The 20,276-nt window shown below is 30.0% G+C and overlaps 1 protein-coding gene across 2 annotated transcripts in view; it reads right to left on the bottom strand.

Moving 5' to 3' along the window:
- The window catches only part of LOC107440478 (Na(+)/citrate cotransporter), a gene marked incomplete in the record, with an annotated part of 56,234 nt that extends 37,254 nt beyond the window's left edge, over positions 1 to 18,980 (bottom strand). Inside the window, 1 exon segment of one of the 2 annotated variants that reach the window (XM_043047988.2) lies at positions 18,814 to 18,980. In XM_043047988.2, the coding sequence (XP_042903922.1) occupies positions 18,814 to 18,930 (117 nt within the window). 2 annotated transcript variants of the gene reach the window in all.
- Positions 18,981 to 20,276: the final 1,296 nt, after the last annotated feature.

The following is a 20,276-nucleotide window of genomic DNA, read 5'->3' on the forward strand; positions in this document are numbered from 1 at the left end:
AAGAATTAAGTTCATCGAAGCACTCTTGTCTTGACAATCCACGTCGAAAGTTATGAAAAATAATGGCACGAAAATGTTCACGATTCAATTCCATTTTTTGAAAGAGAAGAACTTTTCAATTTACTGTCAACAACACAAATGAAGCTATAATGTTAAATCGCCTGCTGAATTTATGTTTAAAAATATCAAACTTTCGATTAAAATCGTCTGCGGTCGCTAGCAACACTTACTGTTGCCAAGGTCAGAAATATAAATAGCAACCCTCGTACTACCTTGCAATGGAAAAATTTACGTTGTTGTAGTTCATTTACGTCGCACTAGAGCAGCACAATGGGCTATTGGCGACGGTCTGGGAAACATCCCTAAGGATGATCCGAAGACATGCCATCACAATTTTGATCCTCTGCAGAGGGGATTGCTCCCCTGCTTCGGTAGCCCGACGACCTGCACGCGAAGTCGAGCACTTTACGGTAGAACAGTTTAACGAGGATGAATACCGCACTCCCTCGGTCCCTACACAGACTAATCCAAGTGGTCACCCACCCGAACACTGACAGCAGCCAGTGATGCTTGACTTCGGAGATCTGCTGGGAACCGTGTCTTAACGATCTGCGGGACGAAAAATTTACGTAAGCGGCAAAAATTTAAATTTGAGATTTTTTTTTTTATATTTCGGATTTCTGTATGATATACTTAAAAGAAATTTTTTTTTTCAAAATTAGATTGTTTTTTTTTCTTTCGGTTTTTAAAATTCTATATAAGCGTTAATAGCATTGGCAATAAAAAGAAATAACAAAAAAGTAAAGCTTTCAAAAAAGTAAAGGTAAAGGTGTCAGGCAGCACTAGACTGCCTTGGTCTTTCTCAAAGAGATCTCTTAGTAGATCCGCTTTACGTCCTCGATATGCTCAGAGTTACTGACGTCACGGACTTGATTTAGCGTTGCTAACAATTGATTTAATTTTGTTAACAACCAAAATTAATTGTCAAGCCACTTTTTTCGAAATTTATCTTGAAGCACTTGCGTGTTTTTTTCCAATTGGACTACAATATAGGCTGTTAGGAGTCGTGGTGGCTCAGGGGATAGAGCGTTTCTCTTCCAATGAGGTGTACCGGGTTCGAATCCCAGTGACGGCTGATCGATGCGAATTCCGCGCTCGGCTTGAGCAGACCACAGTGCTAACGTAAAATATTCTCAGTGGTAGACAGATCATGGGTTAGAGTCCACTTGCAGTCAGACTAGGCGTGAGAGGTTTTCGTGGTTTTCCTCTCCATGTATCGCAAATATGGGTTATTCCTATCGTAAAGTCTTCCAGGAAAGTAAATTTTTCCCAATACTTGTTCCAGGAGTTGGCTTGTCTTCTGGATTAGGTCCAAAAATACAAGGCTACGGAGTTGAACATTAATAGTCGTAAGCCCATCATTGTGTCGTCTGTTCAACGACGGTTATAAAATATAGACTGGTGGGAATTAAAGTTAACCCATGTATTGCTGCGCATTTGAAAAAGCAATTTAAGTGCTTCTCAATAGATTCCGAGAAAAGCTGCTTGACAACTATCTTCTTTTCATTTCAAACACTATGCTGATATAAAATTCAGAATTATGCTGAAATAAAATTCAGAATGCTGAAATAAAATTCTGATTTGATTATTATTTATAAAATGTGTTACAGATACGTAACACTTTTTTCTCCTTAATTTTTATTACCCACAATACTAACGGCCAAGATCCGGAAGAAGCTGAGAAAAAAAATTTAAATATCGATTCATGTTTAAATTATCGAAAAATCGAGATTTTAAACACTTTATATTTTTTTCTTTCTTTATTATCCGAAAAGTATTGTAAGTAAAAATGTTGATTTATTACTCCCACCAAACAATACTAATTTTTTAAAAAAAATCATTTTTTTTTAATTCTTCGTATTCTAATATCATAGGCTTCGTAAGGGTGGGGCAAGTTCAAAAACTGTATGACCCCGAGCCGATGATATTCAAACGATTTTTTGTGTTAATTTTAAAAATGTATTTTTCTTTTTTACATTTATTTTCAGCACTGAAAATTCGGAAACTTTGTTTAGTATTTCCTTCATATAACCATTTGAAGGATTCATAGAAATTAAACAAGTTTTTACTTTTAAATAAAAAGTTGATGACAAAAAAAAGTTGGAAATTTTTTTTATCAGTTTCAGTAGTAACGAATTTTGAACAAAGAAAGAAAATTCTTAAAAATATTCTACGCAAAATTCTATGAAATGAACTGAAATATAAATTTTGTTTCCGGCAAAATTACACTCTTTTTCAAGCTTAATCTTGAAATTAGATTAATAGAGGATAAACAAAAAACAAGGGGGTGTTGAAACTTTTTTATGTAGTCATTAGAAGGGTTATGTGATTTGCTTATTTTTCCGCACGGAGAATTAAACTGTATAACATAAATCAAACATTTACTAATCAGGTAACTTTGTGCTGCCATCTATATTTCATTTTGAAAACTATTTCAAACAGAAACAGGTATCTATTGTTTATCAAAAGAAACATTGACTTCATGTAAAAAAAAGAAGTCAGCATTTAATGAGTTAGTGTTTCGTCGGTTATTAGATAAAACAAATTCAAGTTTAAAGAAACTCAATTCAAGTCATCGTTAAGTCATCGAAACCTAATCAAATGTTGCAGATCAGAACAAGCTGCAACTTTACTTTTTATTTTAAATTAATACTAAACGGAACAAAATAATGAAATTTTTAGAAAATGTTACAGTGTTAAAATAATAAAATAACATTTTGTGGATCTGCAATATTTGCCTTGATCTTAGATGTCTGAAACATCAAAAAATAAAAGATCTTCAAATGGTGAGATCTAATATGATGCAAGAATAAGAGATAGAGAGATCTTGCATCGATATTGCTACTTGCCCTCAACTTTACTAATTCTATCATCACTCACTGCCTTAAATTAAGCAGAAAGCACGAAAATGCGAAAGAAACAAACAAGTACTACTTTAATTAACAAGAAATAGTGCAGGAAAGTAACAAATATGTTTTTTCGTGAAGCAAAACCAAAAAATAACATGTAGAGATGAAAACAATATAGAGTTTGCATAAATTATGTGCTGACTTCATATTAGCGCTATTCACAAAGTCATGTTTAGAATTTTTTTAAAGAGCGGCTGCGGGTTCGAATCCCGCTGAGAGCATGGATGTTTCTTTCTGTGTGTTGTCCTCTGTTGTGTGATGTGTGAATGTAGCCCCTCCTATCAACGGGTATCTGGGGCAGTGTAAATATGTAATACATATTAAATTATATATAATTTACATATTATTACAATTAAAATATGTTAAATAAAAAGTATAATTATTTGCTTAAACTTTTGGTGAACCCTGATGCATGTCCCGTGACCACAATCGGGGTACGGACCCACAGTTAATTAAACTCTGAGTTAGATGAAAATCTAGTAATTTGCTTAGTTATTCTGTTCCTAAAGACTTCTGAAAAGTTATCTTCTTTTACAAACTTTATGTCTTAAGTTTCAGTTGTAAGAATTTATACAACTATAAATAAAGGTTTGCCAAAATAGTCTTGATTTTACACGTGCTAAAAATTATAACTTCTTTATTTCAGAAAAATTTAAATATTTAACAAAAAAAAAATTTAAAAAATATCAATGAAGCATCCTACTTTAATCAGATTTGTCATAAATTAAATTTTCTTTATGAACTTTCCCGTTAAATGAGATCATTAAGACAAAACAACTTTTTTACCGTTTGGCTTGAGTAGCGATATACATAAAAGAACCAAAACTATTTATTGATTTAGGTAGTTCCGTTCTAACTTTGCACGAAACTCTTGAACATGGTTATGCTTACTAATTGCTTCCTCAAGAATGATGGTTCAACTTTTCTTTTTCACTCTTAATTCATTTTTTTTCCAGGTGTAATGAGGTCAGTGACTTTTAATTTTACAATGACGCTTTAATGTGATACGCCAAAACAAAGCATATCTGTATAGATTTGTTTAATATTATAGAAATTTAGTAACAGATTTTGCTTTAAATAGTGAAGAAGAAAAAATAAAATTTATTTGTTCAATTTTACCTAATATTAAGTTGCACTTTTATGTAATTTTTAACATAAAAATTATTTTAATTACCAGGCTGAGTAATTTCGTATAGTTTTTGTACGTTTTTCTTTTTGTTTTGAAAATGAAGCAAGTACAACGTTGCAATTTTTTTTACTTAACTGCATTTTAAAAAACAATTGAAAATTTCTTGAATATAATTTTTTAAAAAAAACATCAGAATTTGTAATTCAGGAAATTAAAATGAGAAAAGATTTTGAATGACTATATATCAGCATAATAGCGACCAATTAAAAAATGCATTTCTTACAATATTTTTATGCCTACAAAAATATTCAATATATACTAAACCATTCTATAGAAAAATATTCTTCTACATATTAACAAAAAATCAACTACATTTAAAGCATAAATACAGCACCCATACATTTTTAATTTTGATTTAAAATCGATCTAAATTCTCTGAAAGAAAAAAAAAGATTCTTGCTAAATATTTCATTTTCTTAATTTATAACCTCCGTTTAGCAGCCGATCCAATTCTGAATTAATGCTTATCAATATTCAGTTGCGTGGCCTTGTTATTTTGAACCCAAACCTAGAAGACAAGGGAACTTCCGGATCAAGCAAATGGACAAACTAGACATTGAAGACGCATTTTTGATGAAACTAACCTTCAATTACGTTGGATAGAGAAGAAAACCACTAAAGCTTCCCACGGTTAGTCTGACTTTTATGCAAAATGACTTCGTGAAACCGAATTTGACCCCCATTTCCTGAAGGTAACTCCCTATATATATTACAATTTTAAATAATTGTTTCGCCGTAAATTTAATTTAGGGAAACGGATTATTCAAACCGGTGAAATTTAAAATAAAAATATAATTTGTAATAGCCTTCGTACCATGTTTCAATCAAACTTTCTTGTAACAGGCTGCTGAATCTTAAATATGACTTATCTATAATCGCCTCACTTGCTTTTGCCTGATATTTTCCGTCTGGTGCTATGGAAACAAGAAAGCCACATTTTAGGGAGGGTAGCTTCACTCTAGGACTAAAACAATAGACAGAAGAAAGAGACTCACTTTCTATCGCACTCCAAAACAGTGACCCTGCACCCCTACTTGAAATAGTCATACCTCGTTACCATAGTAACCGCCACAGGTTCAGACAAATGTCTGGGGAAGTTCTTATTTTAGACAAACTATACAAATTCTATTTGTTTGGGAGGTGAAGGGGTAAAAAAGAAGAACGAACAGCGAAAAAAAAAGGACGAAAATGAGCAGAAAACGAGATTTTGTAAATATTTTTCTTACAATTCAAAGAGCTGAGTTCGCGATGGCTCAAGGGATAGAGCTCTCGCCTCCCTATGAGGCGAACCAATTTCAAATCCCAGTTCTAGTTTTATTCTGCTTCTGACTTACATCGACCATAGTACTGACGTGAACATATATATTAATTGGTAAGCGGATCATAGATTAGAATCCCCTTGTGGTTGGACTAACCGTAGAAGGTTTCAGTGGTTTCCTTCTCCTTATTGCGCAAATACGGGTTACTTCCACTAAAAAAAACCTCATTAAAGGACTAATTTGTACTAATATTTGATACAAGAATTCCCCTGTATCTTCAGTTGGGTAGTTTAGCATTAATCACCGTGAACCCAAAAATTTGACAACTGCTCGACTCCAGTTATAAAATTAAATAAAATTTAAAGGAGCAAATCCCCTCCAATATGCCCTTGTTGTTACAGTTTTAGAACTTTTACCTTCCGTGTTGAGTAAAATTAAGAATTTTGCTACCGGCCAAGTGGCCAATTATAACATTTTTTACAGAGTCTATTTTTGAAAACATACGGCCACTTTTTCATAAATTTTATTTTATTGTATAACCAGCGATTAATAGCAGACCAAATTCTGAATTTAAGACACTCAATGTTTAACTCATTGGTCTTGTAATTTTGACTATCTTACAACTCTTAATTACGCTGCCTTGTAATTTTGAACCCAACCCAGAAGATAAGGGAACTTCTGGATCAAGTATTGGTACAAACTAGCTTTTGTGGAGGACATTTTGATGGAACTAACCCGCATTTGCGTTACACGGAGAAGAAAATCTCGAAATCTTACTGTAGCCAATACTCAGGACGATAAGGTAGATAGACGGCTAAGGGATTCTAACCTATGATTCTTCTCCCATTGATGATATTTTACAACATTTTTGAAAAATTTAAAATTTAAATCGATTAAAAAATTTTAATAAATAATGTAAGGCAATTCTTATGTTCTTAAAATAGGCTAAACAGTAACAGTTCATTAGCAGTAAATGGTAACAGCAACAGCTCATTTCTTAAACCAAGAAAATTTTAAGAAACAAGCCTGAAATAGTAATTTTCAGAATATTAAAAAACATTCATAATCTAATATATATAATTCTCTGACGTGGCTTCCAAATTTTGGCTGTATTTCTTTTCCGCCGGTGGCAACGTTTGCTTTGCTTTGTTTACGTTACTATTTCTCTTACACGGCGACAAAAAAGGCCTCATTACAACTCCCCGAATGGCAACACTAGAAAATCGACCAATAATTGCCGCTAAAAATGTCACATGCCAAATCTTGCTGAGGTGGCTCAACTTATAGCGCATTTAAAAACGGAAACTGAAATAACCAGAGAGCATCAGCTGCGGCAATCTCATACTATTAAGCTTGACAGAAGTGAGTAGTCTTTGTAGATAGATCTCTATTTTAGTATTTTGTCAAAAGCGCTTTTTTCACGAATTTTATATTACAAATTTATTTGACGATTTTTGATTTATATCACAAATTATACTATAGCACATTTCTAATAGGTTTAACGAATTACATGTCATTTATTTGAATTCAAATTTATTTTAATGACTTAGTATTTACTAAAAATATGTAATTTTTTTAAAAATAAAAGCTGTTATATGGATTTGAATGATTTTGTTTTGAATTCTTAGAATTTTGTCCATTTGCAATGCACCTAAGTTAAAAGCGAGCCAAACCATATAAGATTGCGTAACAATTTTCGGGGGCTGGCGAGCGTTAGTGAGCAGGGGACGCAGTCTACTAGTATTTTCATATTTATTAAAACGATACGAATAATAAAAGGTGAATATGGGGTGCATTTTTGACTTAAAAAGCTGCGATCGGCTGGTGAAACGATGAAAATAATCCTTTCGTCCCATTCAAAACAAAGTCATGGCTATAGAACTATTGAAAAGTGATGAACGTAAGCTGTCTCCAGAAAAGATGGAGGGAAAAGGAGGGTTAAAACGCTAATTTAGATTTTTCCTAAAGAACTTGCAGAAATACTGTTTGTAACGGATTTTCATGTCGAGTAGTATTATCACGGCAGTTTCATGACGAACAATGAAGGTATGTATAGGTTTCTTTATTTATATAAAGAAAACTATACGTAATAGTATTACGAAATAAACCTCGTGATTCATCGTAATGAGATTATAATTTAATTTTAATTAGTCTCATTTCCTTCCTTATTTTGAGAAGGAACCTTTATACGTACGTTAAATGCTTTGGATAAGACTTAAAATCATGCGAAATGTATAGTAATTTTCACATCAATGTACTTCTATTGGCAGCCTCTATCCTGATGCATAAATTTGCACTTTACCAGGCAATTATTTCTTCTCATATTAAAACATCGTAAGAGCCTGTTGTTATGGGCGTTCAACTTAACCATACATTTTCCCATTTCTCATTAATAAAATGTTCTTGCATAAAATTATGATTAATATACAATTAACAAAATACTCTTTGTTTTTTGTTGAAAATATCAACTTTTAAGAGAGAAGCAAATGATAAATGCGAAACTATCAAGACGAGTAACGAGCGAAGCGAGACAGGAAAGAAATCCCATAGTTTTAAATGAAAATCTAGGTCAACACTATTAATACGGTTTCTTATGGCATTTTTTACTTTTAATTTATTTTAGGAATGTAATAACCGTCAAAAAAATCATGCTGTTATAAAAATAAACCTATTGCCTTACGCATCTATATATATATTTCTCTTACACGGCGACAAAAAAAAGCCTCATTACAACTCCCCGAATGGCAACGCTAGAAAATCGACCAATAATTGCCGCTAAAAATGTCACATGCCAATTGTAGCTGAGATGGCTCAATATATAGCGCTTTTAAAAACGGAAACTGAAATAACCAGAGAGAGCATAATCTAGGCAGAAGTGAGTAGTCTTTGTCGATAGATCTCTATTTTAGTATTTTGTCGAAAGCGCTTTTTTTCACGAATTTATATGTTACGAATTTATTTGACGATTTTTGATTTATATCATGAATTTATTTGTTTTACTAGAATTTATTTGTTTATGCAGGTTTTTCCATTGCAATTCACTTATTTCAATTTTCAATAGACTTAATTATAGCCAAAATTTTAACCTTTTTAAAGAGATATCAGTTTTAAAAATTTTATCTTAAGATTTTATACTATAGCACATTTCTAATAGGTTTAATGAACTACATGTCATTTATTTGAATACAAATTTATTTTAATGACTTAGTATTTACTAAAAAGGTGTAATTTTTTTTTAAAAAAATGTTGTTATATGGATTTGAATGATTGTTTTGAATTCTTAGAATTTTGTGCATTTGCAATGCACCTAAGTAAGTAGCGAGCGAAGCAAACTATATAAAATTGCGTAGCAATTTTCGGGGGTTGGCGAGCGTTGGCGAGCAGCCCACTAGTTTAAATAATTTAATTAATTTTGATAAGTGCAGAGCATCAAGTTGTCAAATATTTTTACCAAAATTAATGAAGTATGAGAAAAGTACACGAACGAAAAATAACTAAAGGCATTAAAGATGACAGAATTGAAAATATAGAGTAAAATAGAGCAAATGTAGACAAAATTTGATGTGCTGAAAGCTTTATTTGTTTTTTGAACTTAACGAGTTTTTTCTTCCGACAATTGCAATTTTAAATTTTTCCCGAATGTGTTCAATTTTTTTTGGTATAATTTTTGTTTTTCTGCACACAAAAATTTTAGATATAATAGCTTGGAATTAAAAAATAATAAATATTTATTGAAAATTATATTTAAGGAATTATTTTTGGATAAAAAAATAATTTTGAGTGCAAAATATTTTTGGCTTTGCTTAAAGTTCTCGACTTATTGCGAAATACGCAAAACATAAAATTAACAAAAAGGGATAAGCTTTCGACCACTCTCCTAACCTTACTATTAATTGTGACCACATTGCGGCTATTCCGATATTTTGAGGGTCGAGAAAATCAATCGGTCAAAAAAGAAATGTTTTTCAAAAAAAGTACGCTTTTTGTATAATGTCGTAACTTAAAATATCGTCTGCATTAATTAATAATTCGTAATTTGAGTTTAACCCTTAAACTATTGAGTCCTGGTACAGGGAAGTCTGATCATAGATCAAAAGTTATTATACACATGCTTATAGATAGTTTTCACAATATGACGTTCTTAATATTATTCTATTACGTTGCTTATAACTGCTATCCATTCTAAATTTATTTGTGCTTATATGAGCAATTCTACAAATAAACGCTAATTAGGCTGCCAAAAATAAATAAATAATTTTTTTTTGGGGGGGGGGGCGGCACACTATTTCTACATGAATTTTCTTCTTTTTTACAGCCTAAAAAGGTAAGAAAAAATCGTGAACATGAAATTTTTTCTTTGTGACATACTTTAAATGTGACATACTCTTTCTGACATACTCAGATAAATCTGAGACATTTATTCTGATAAAACGATTTTTACATAAATATAACATTATTATAATGTCTCTCTAAAATGTATTTACAGAGATTTCATACTATAAGATTATATTTTAGTATAAAAAACAAAAATAAAGGAATTTAATCAAAGTTCGTAAATTGAAAAAATCGGGAAAAATTTAAAATTGATATTTTGTCATTTAAAGTATGTCACAAAGAAAAAATTTCATGTTCAATATTTTTTCTTGCTTTTTTAGGGTGTAAAAAAGAAGAAAATTCATGTAGAAATAGCGTGTCCCCCCCCCCAAAAAAAAATTTATTTTTGTTTGGCAGCCTAATTTGCATTTATTTGTAAAATTGCTCATATGAGCAATTCTATAAATAAACGTCAATTTTTATACTAAAATATAATCTTATAGTATGAAATCTCTATAAATACATTTTAGAGAGGCATTATAATAATATTATATTTATGTAAAAATCGTTTGATCTGAATAAATGACTCAGATTTATATGAATATGTCAGAAAGAGTATGTCACATTTAAAGTATGTCACAGAGAAAAAATTTCATGTTCATGACTTTTTCTTGCATTTTTAGGGTGTAAAAAAGAACAAAATTCATGTAGAAATAGTGTGCCCCCCCCCCCAAATTTTTTTTTGGGCCGCCTAATTGGCGTTTATTTATAGAATTGCTCATATAACTTAATGAATCAAGGTAAATAGTTATTAATAATTATAATATGATGATTATATCATAATATAATGATTATTGCGATATTTAAAAATGTCTGTGAGAACGCAGATATTCAACCACGTAATAGTAAATGAAATAATAAAAAAATTGAAGCATGCTATAAAACAGAATGATATTATGATCTTATAGCGATATTTAAAACAGCGATATTTTATTTTTATTTTTTAAATTAGTTATTTTATTGCATAAGGTCAAAAGATTTATTGTAAGACTTATTGCATAACTAAATGAATTATTATGTAATATTACAACTCTTCTTATTGTAACACTTGCAAATTAGTAGTCTAAACGCAAATTCTCAGTCCTTTTTATCACGAAATCTGAGAAATGGAGGAAAAAAAGATAATTACAAGCAGTGTGTAAGTTTCATTTTCATTTTCAAAAATGTATCTAGATGTCAGGAAGTGAAAGTGAAATAAGGCTTTACATGCCTGCTTTGTTTATAGAAAAGAATTATTCACAGTACTATTAAAAATTTTCAATGCATGAAGTAACTATTTCAAAAATCATTGCAATGCAAGGTTATTCCATTTAATTTCAAAAACCGTTGTCATTAGTTGTCTAGTTGCAGTTTCTTGGAAAAAGACGTACTTTTTTAACAATATATACAATTTGTAAGTTTTTGTTTAACTCAATTTAGTGCTGAACATACTTTACCGAACTATTGTCAATTTTTTTTAAAAAAAACTTATATTTACTACTACATTCTTAACTTTTTTTATTTATTTAATATTCTTATTTAATTAATGCTTTTGTTTATTAATTAACATGAAGATAATGCTTAAAAAACACAGAAAGAGGTAAAAAAATAATAGAGGTAGGGTACTACTAAATAGATTGCTGAATTGGACCGAAGAAACTTTTTTTAGCTATTGTATCTGAGCCATAATAAAATTTTGTTATACATATAATTTAATAAATGACAATTGTGTTTCTTTTTAAATTGCTTTTTTGAGTTTAAACGACAAAAATATTGCCCCCAAAAGAATATTAAAATCATTAGAAATAATTTATTTTTAAAATAAGCTGTTATAAAATAGCGAATATGCTATTTTATAGCAGTCTAAAGAATATTTAAATTATGCTGTTTTTGTGAATTTGTAACAGTTAAGTTTTATCTTTAGCTACTAACATCTTTTATGCCAATTATGAAAATGGCACCAAGTGTCATGTAGAAAAGTCACAGTTTTGTGAAAATGATTTTTTTTTATATTTGAAGAGTTACATCAATGCTGCATGAAAAGCCTTATCAAAATAAGAAGCATTAAGTTTCAAATGAGAAAATGATAATATATTGATAGAATTTATTGATTTTCACGAAGTGAGAAAAATCCCACTAAATTTTAAAAAGCGGAATACCACCGAGATACCTGCTCATAAAATCTGTGGAATCAAAAGTCATGTGATCGATCGCTGAGCGGTATAGTGGGTACAGAGATTTAGAGAAAATTTATTTCTTCTTCAGATCTATGTCTAAATAGAGGAAGTAGCCTCACAAAATTTTGATGGCATGTCTTCAGATCATCCTCAGATATGCTTCCCAGACCGTCGCCAATAGCCCATTGTGCACCGGTAGTGTGACATAATTAAGTGCAGACTCTCGTCCACCAAGGTTTAATCTTATTTGCCGCTGATATAATAAAAGTGTAGGGAATTTGATACGTAGTTTTTGTTGTTGTTCATTTACGTCGCACTAGAGCTGGACAATGGGCTATTGGCGACGGTCTGGGAAACATCCCTGAGGATGATCCGAAGATATGTTATCGCAATTTTGATCTTCTGCAGATGGGATGGCACTTCGGTAGCCCGACGACCTGCACACGAAGTCGAGCATTTTACGGTAGAACAATTTAACGAGGACCAAAACCGCACACCCTCGGTCCCTACGCAGGCTGATCCAAGTGGTCACCCACACGTGCACTGACCGTAGCCAGTGATGCTTGACTTCGGTGATCTGCTGGGAACCGTGTCTTAACGATCAGTCAGTCCACTGCGGGACACGTAGTTTTTGATTGAAGTAATTTCTTTTTCTATAAGTTACCAACCAACTTCATCTTCATTTTTTTCTTTACTAATATCCTACTTGACGACCTAATGCTTTTCTTGCGAAATAGCTTCAAAAAACATCCTTAATTGATCAATATTTTTCTTCTGAAAATCCCTACTAATGACACGTCATTGATTTGCTTAATGAAGCAAGCGAAAAACACGTTATAACTAAACGGCCGAAATGGAATCTAGTTACTGCGGAAACTTTCATTAATCCTTTCACAGAAAAATGTTGCAAAACATTTCGGAGGTTTACCAATGAAGTGTGAAATTTCAAGTTGCTTTTAACTACCGTAATGAATTTAGAAATGATAATAAAAGAAAGAATACTGAAAAGATCAAGCAGATTCTGAGTTAATTTAATTTTATTTTATTAATTACAGAGATGTGAAATTGAGTTTTTTTTTTACCTGAATCAGAACTTTTCGTAAATATTTAACGTATATTTTTGCTTCAATCAAGTTTTCTTGTTTACTTTTTGCCTGAATCACAATTTACCAAAAAAGTCCTGTTTATTTTTGTCTCAATCAAAAAACCCTTTTTTTTAAATGTTGTTTCCATAATAACTTTTCGTAAATTTCTTACGAGTATCTTTCTTAGCGCATATAAAAATATTCTAGGTGAAAAGCTATCCCAAATAGAGAGAAGAAAAAAAACATTTTTTATATTTATTCTTAATACTTTAAGCTTGATGTTGAGAGCTTTCGAAATCGAGAGTTTTCGAAGTCTTGATCTTTAAAAATTTCGAAAGAAAAATCTCAAAAGTTTTAGACTTAAAAGATTTAAGCATAAAGCCTTTTAGAATTTAAAGATTGATTTTATGATACTGTGGACAAATATAAGTGCACATACATTAAAAAGGGACAAATACTAGCGAACGTTATAGCTTGCAATTATCTAAGCCTTGGTTAAAGTTATTAGGTGGCAAATAATGAAGTGGGCAAATAATGATACTCCTTGTAATCGATAAAAAAGTCTTAAAACTATCAAATCAATAGAAATGCGAAGCAACATATTTATTCTATTTAGCTTTGCCCTAGAGCAGCGGTGGCTCAAAGGATGGAGAGCTTGCATACCAATGAGGAGGTGGCTCAGATTCGATCCCAGCCTTGGCTGATTGTTACGAATCCTACTTACGGCTCGCGTTGACCAAGCACCCTCAAAATTATAAGGCTAAGGAGTTGAACATTGTTAGTCACTCAAAATTACAAGACTAAGGAGTTGAACAGTGGTAGTCACTCAAAATTTCAAGACTAAGGAGTTGAACATTGGTAGTCACTCAAAATTGCAAGACTAAGGAGTTGAACATTGGTAGTCACTCAAAATTACAAGACTAAGGAGTTGAAAATTGGTAGTCACTCAAAATTACAATATTAAGGAGTTGAACATTGGTAGTCACTCAAAATTACAAGACTAAGGAGTTGAACATTGGTAGTCACTCAAAATTAGGTAAGCTCTTCAACGATGGTTACTATAAAATAGTTTTGTCTTAAACAGCTGTGGCTCAAGGTATAGATCATTCGCCTCTCATCGAGATGACAACAGGCTCAAATCCCAGCGGTGGATGGTTGGCATGAGTTTTGCTCTCGACTCTCACCGACCACAATGTCGAAATAAAATATCCTCAGTGATAGACGGATCACGGGTTAGAATCCCCTTGCTTTCAAACTAATCGCTGGAGGTTTTCGTTGTTTTCCTCTCCACGTACCGTAAATGCGATTTAGTTCCAACAAAAATATACCCCTTGTCCCAATGCTTGATCCATGAGTTCCCTGGTCTTCTCGGTTGGATTCAAAACTACAAGGCTATGGAGTTGCCACATTAATAGTCGTAAATTCAGAATTGGGTCTGTTCAACATCGGTTACAAAAAATGAAAATAAATAGTTTTGTTGGTACTAACTATTAAAACTAATAAAAGGGAATAAACTCATCTTGGTTTTAACATTAATTGATCTATATTTGGGCGATGCCATGAGCGACCTTGGTCTGCAGGAAAGCATTCACTCAAACCATTACTTAACGTTAATCGACAGAAATAGTTTATTTGAATCATGAATTGAAATAGTAGAACTTAATTAACCAATTAATGTCATTACATAGTTAAAACGTTCTTTATTACGAAGTTATGACGGACGCGGCAGATTTGTAGCAATGAAAAAACACTGCCTTAACGCAGGTAAGGGTGTCATTTTTTGCAAATTATGGAAGGAGCACAATCTCAAATTAATTTAGAATTGAATTGAATTGAATTGAATGTATGGTTTAGTGGCACAAAGTTCAAAAGAGGACATACGGTAAAACAGTTCAATAGACAAAGTACAGGCACCACTTTATTTGTCATACCATTATAACTGATAAAATCATATAAGTTTGTAAATGGAATAAGTTTGTACATAGAATCAGATAAAAGGTAGGAATAAAATCAGATAAAAGTTATGAATACGATATAAAACACACGAAACAAATTAATTTAGAAGACATACAATATGTTTCCTTCAGTCAGCAAGTATTTTCGAGCAGTTTTATTTCAAAATACTTATTGTTATGCATTTTTCTTTAGGTTATGAAATTTCGTTAAACGCTTCAGGCATTCTTATATTTTATTTAACACTGTCGTAAACACTTAGCTATAAAATATAAAAAACACCTATCTTTCACATTTTCAGATATTTTCATTAAAAAGATAGTAAAAAATCGGAACTTGGTTTTTCTTCTAAAAAGGAATCTAATGCCGGTAAAGGTCATCGTAATTCCGGTAAGGGTCTAATCCCGGTCATCGCACGCCTCAAGAGTTGCTTCCTCATTACGAACTGGCTGTTCATGCGCATTTGAACCAGGACTTTTATTTATCAAAATTATATTTTGTGTTTTTTTCAGTAATTATTGTTAAACATTACATTTAAATAGGGTCAAAAATAGCTGTTTTATCCTGATTTAATATGAAATTTAGATAATTTGGATTAATAAAAGTGCTGGTTCAAATGAGCACGAACAGCCAGTCCTTAATGAGGAGACGCCCCTTGAGGAATAGTCTGTCGTTTTACGCAATCCTTATTCCTCCAAGTTTGTGCGTGGACGTTTGAATACATTGTAGAAAAACGTTTCAAAAAATTTATTAATCATTATTTTGCTGAGTTCTCGTATTTTAGAAATAATTTTAAAGCGTAAAAAATCATTTCAAAAGAATTTTTTTTTTGTCCGGAAAAAAGATTTTCTGGATTCTCAGATTTATTTTTTTTTAAATTTCAAATCAAGATGCATGAAGTGTAATTGACCAATAAACTTTAAAAAAAAAATTTTCTTCATATATTTCATTTGATTGGAGAAAAGCTCTCTATTAAAAGCATTTCTTAAACTGATAGCAATTTTTTCATCCTAATTATTTTAGCCTTTTTAATTCAGTATAAATGTTTGTATTTGCTTGATATTTCATAATTACATTACTTCTGTTCAAATATTCCATCGATATACATCGATAAACAATATATTTACTTGAAAAAAAAACAAAAAAAAATTATTTACTTTAAATTTACTTTCATTAATACTTCAAATAATTTCACTTTCATTTGATCAAGAATTCATTAAAAAAAAGACTTAAAGATGATTCTTTTGAACAATCTATTTTTTTTTGGGGGGGGGGATTCTTTTTTAAAGGAAAATAATTAAAATGTGGAATTAATTATAGTTTAGATATAATTAAATTATATTTATGAACTGAGAGGCTCTGCCCCCTGCACATTTCGCCCACCAACATCCGGGATTGCCATAAATATGTTTTATTTGTAATAATGGTGGAAAGATATTTTTTAGAGTAATTTTAAAGTAAATTTTATTTGGCAATCGTTATACGGTTGCCAAAAAAATGTGTTTAACAAATGTCTAAATGAATATCTTTCTTACTTTTTTATGTTTTTTTTAATTATAGAATCTATAAAAGGAAACATTTAAAAATTGTCTTTAAATCATATAAAGCAATGAAAATAAATACCATAGTTTTTAACGCGGGAAATATTTAAATTTTCTTTGCAAGAAAATGTTACATTTTCCTAAAAGAAAATTATAAAATATATATTTCGTTAAATAACTTTCATTCATTGATTTCAATTAATTAAATAGTTTTTATTTTGTAAGATTTTCAATTATTTGGAGTAGAAAATTTCACTAACTTCGACTGATAGCAGTATGAATGCTTAAAATTCAAACTTCTCAACTCAACCTTGAATAATACTAGTTTATGAAAAGAGTAGGTTAAGGCGAAAACTGTTATTATAAACACTAGTAAAATAGCTATAAACTAAAAAATGTCACGTTATGAATAGATAGTTGGAATTATTACAGCATTAAGCTGATTTTCAAATAATCTAGATTGCACGGTTACAATAAAACATATGTTGTTGAATCAAACATATGTTATGTCAAACATTGTATCAAACATATACGATTGTTCGCTCAAAACAATAATAAAGATCGATATTTAAATAATATTTCTCTTTCCTAATTCAGATAGAATACCTTTGGATTTGGTAAAAAATTGCGCTTTAAAAATAGCGTGAAAAACTAAATTAGAATTATTTCCTATGAGTTTTTAATTTTTGCTTTTTTACAAATTAATCGCTACATATTCTGAAAATGAGTTAGGTCTTAATAATGAATCAAATTATTTATCAATACGTTTAAATGTTTTAAACATAGAAATTGTGTGTAAATTAGCTATCAATCTATATTTAGACTTCGAATTTGCCTTGAATTTTTAAAAGAAAGTTTACGTTTTTACAGGAATTTATTCTTATATTATTCAGTATCTTATTTTTTTTCGATCATTAATTAAAATTGACAAGCACTTTATTTAATTGAAGGTATAAACCCCATTTTTTCAAAAATAGCATTTAAAATCAAACTGTTCCTTAATGTTGTTTTAAGATAGATACGTAATAAGTTTGTAGAATTGCTATTGGATAACAACACAATAAACAGAAGCACATTATATGTTTACATGGAAATCGTGGTGTTTTTCACCAAATACCTTTTCGAGAACCTTTCGAAAATGTGGCTTATTATATTGTCCCAAGCCCAACCATTCATAAAATGTACTGACAATTCTTTTAAAACATTTTAATTTGCACTAAGCAAAAAATATTTATATTTTAATAGATGTTCAATAATAATTATATAAAAAATTTTTTCATTATATTATATGTTTAGTATTGATTTATGGATATTGGACATTGAATGTCCAATTTTGTCCCGGAATCAAAAACTGGAAATTTCGAATCTTCATTTAGTTAGTTACTAAATTATTGGTATACATTAACACGTCGATCATATTCTTTTAAAACATACAATTCTTTTAAAACATTTTAATTTGCACTAAGCAAAAAATATTTATATTTTAATAGATGTTCAATAATAATTATGTAAAAAATTTTTTCATTATATGTTTAGTATTGATTTATCGATATTGGACATTGAATGTCCAATTTTGTCCTGGAATCAAAAACTGGAAATTTCGAAACTTCATTTAGTTAGTTACTAAATTATTGGTATACATTAACACGTCGATCATATTCGGTCTGCAAAATTTATTGAAACTTATTAACAGAACAACTTTTTTCGTGAAAAAATACCCGCCTTTTTTAAATAATTTGGTGAAATAATTTAACATTTATGCTGATAGTCTACCAAAGAGTGTAATTAAAACTAGGAAATAAGAGTACTTTTAAAACTCTTAACTTCAACATGTTTTTTCTTTCATTACATTCTTCAAATTGTAACAAGTAATTATAATAATAATAATTTTGTAAATTTGAAATAATTTCTTCAAATGACACGAAATGCAAATTTATTTTACTTAGAACACTAAACAAGTTAAAATTCAATAAAAGGTTAATCTCTTATAATTCAGCTTCTTAATTTCTTATTTTAACTTATTTTCATCTTGTTTTCTTATGAATAACGAAAATAAATATTAATTTCCACATTTCGATTAAATAGCAATTCAATCATTTATGCTTAAGGATATGCATATTTTTTTTTTAAATCAATTAAAAACAGAATTTAAGAAAAAATTAGGAAACATTTTAATAGTTTAAATCATCACTTTAATTAAAACAAATTAACAAGACTTCTAAAAATTATATGATTATAAACATGTTGGAAAATATTGTATAAAACTTTAAATAAATAAAATTCTTACCTTCGTATTGAAAACAAGAGGTAAAGGTAATAAAATTAAAGGAACTAAAACACCGAACAAATATTTCCAAAATCTAATTCGACTAGATATGGGTCTTTTTTGCTGAGATTGAACCATGATTGGAAGCTCCCGCTTTGACGGAACGTCTGTTATTAAATCGCTCTTAATTCGCTGACTGAGTTTAAGACCACCTGTTAGATGGCGCTGCGATAGCTATTTGTGAGAAACGAAACCTATGAAAATTCTCATTCCACCGGATATCTATCAAATTGAATGTCACGTGAGTTAGGAAGGTTTTTTTTTTTTTCAATTATCTGTCCTTAAGTTTTGAAGACAGTAGTTAAATTAAGAGAAATAATAGTTTATCATAGGTCAGATGAAGTAATAATTTTGTTAAAAAAAATATTTTCCTTTTTATCGATGACTGACTACAACGGGCGAAATAGTGAAGCAAATTGAACTATAACCTTAATATAGAGCAAAGTTGAAGTATATGGTATTTCTTAAATTTGATTACTCAATACTATGGTTCAAATTTAAAGAAAATGTTGGAAAAAATTGTACCCATGCCATTTTTTTCTCTCGTAGGTAAAAAAAAGTTTAATTAACTGCAAACCTATTAATTTGCCAATTCAACTACCAAAACGTTCTAAAAATCTACGGTAGAAAAAAAAATTATTAATAACTTTGTAATAATTAATTTCTAGCATTAGATAGCAATCTTGATGGTTTAAGGAACAGCTTATAAATTAGTGTTAACGATTAAGCTACCAAATCAGACGCAAATACTTCTCAGAATCAGAATTAACAAATGTGACTTATTGATGGATTCAAGATGCAATTCCAATCGTGAAAAGTGTTTTTAGAGAAATTAAGTTTAGAAATTTAATTACAGAAGACTGTATTTTTTATTTTTTATTGTTTCCCAGAAATAATTATAAAAAATTAAGGAAACAAATTATTTAATAAATTTTTTTATTGCATTTTAACCAATGAAACTTTTTTTGAGGAGAAATAATACTAAAGAAAATTTTAAAAATGAATTAAGTTTTGAGAAACAATGCAAAAAATTGTTATAGAAGTTATTTATAATTTTTTTATATAAAAATTAGAAATGTTTTTATTATTATTATTTGTGAAAAGAATCTGTGACTTAACCAATGCGATTGACCGCAATTAGATTGGACGTAAAATAGTTAAAAAGTAAAATATCCAAAAACAAATTGTGCTTATATTATTTTTAGTTATATTATGAAGGAGAGAATTTTTATTTCCGCAGATTGAAATTATTCTAAGAGAAGTGAACTCTAACAGGTAATTTACATTGAACTATAAAAATCTAATTCCATCTTAAAGTGCAAATAATTTTCAAATTGATGACTCTTAAGTACTTTATATTTAAAATACGAGATAGCTGTGCAATCAAAATAAATTTCATAATTTTAACAAACTTAACTCCGGTA

Source organism: Parasteatoda tepidariorum, chromosome 2, assembly GCF_043381705.1.
Source record: "Parasteatoda tepidariorum isolate YZ-2023 chromosome 2, CAS_Ptep_4.0, whole genome shotgun sequence".
NCBI lineage: Eukaryota > Metazoa > Arthropoda > Arachnida > Araneae > Theridiidae > Parasteatoda > Parasteatoda tepidariorum.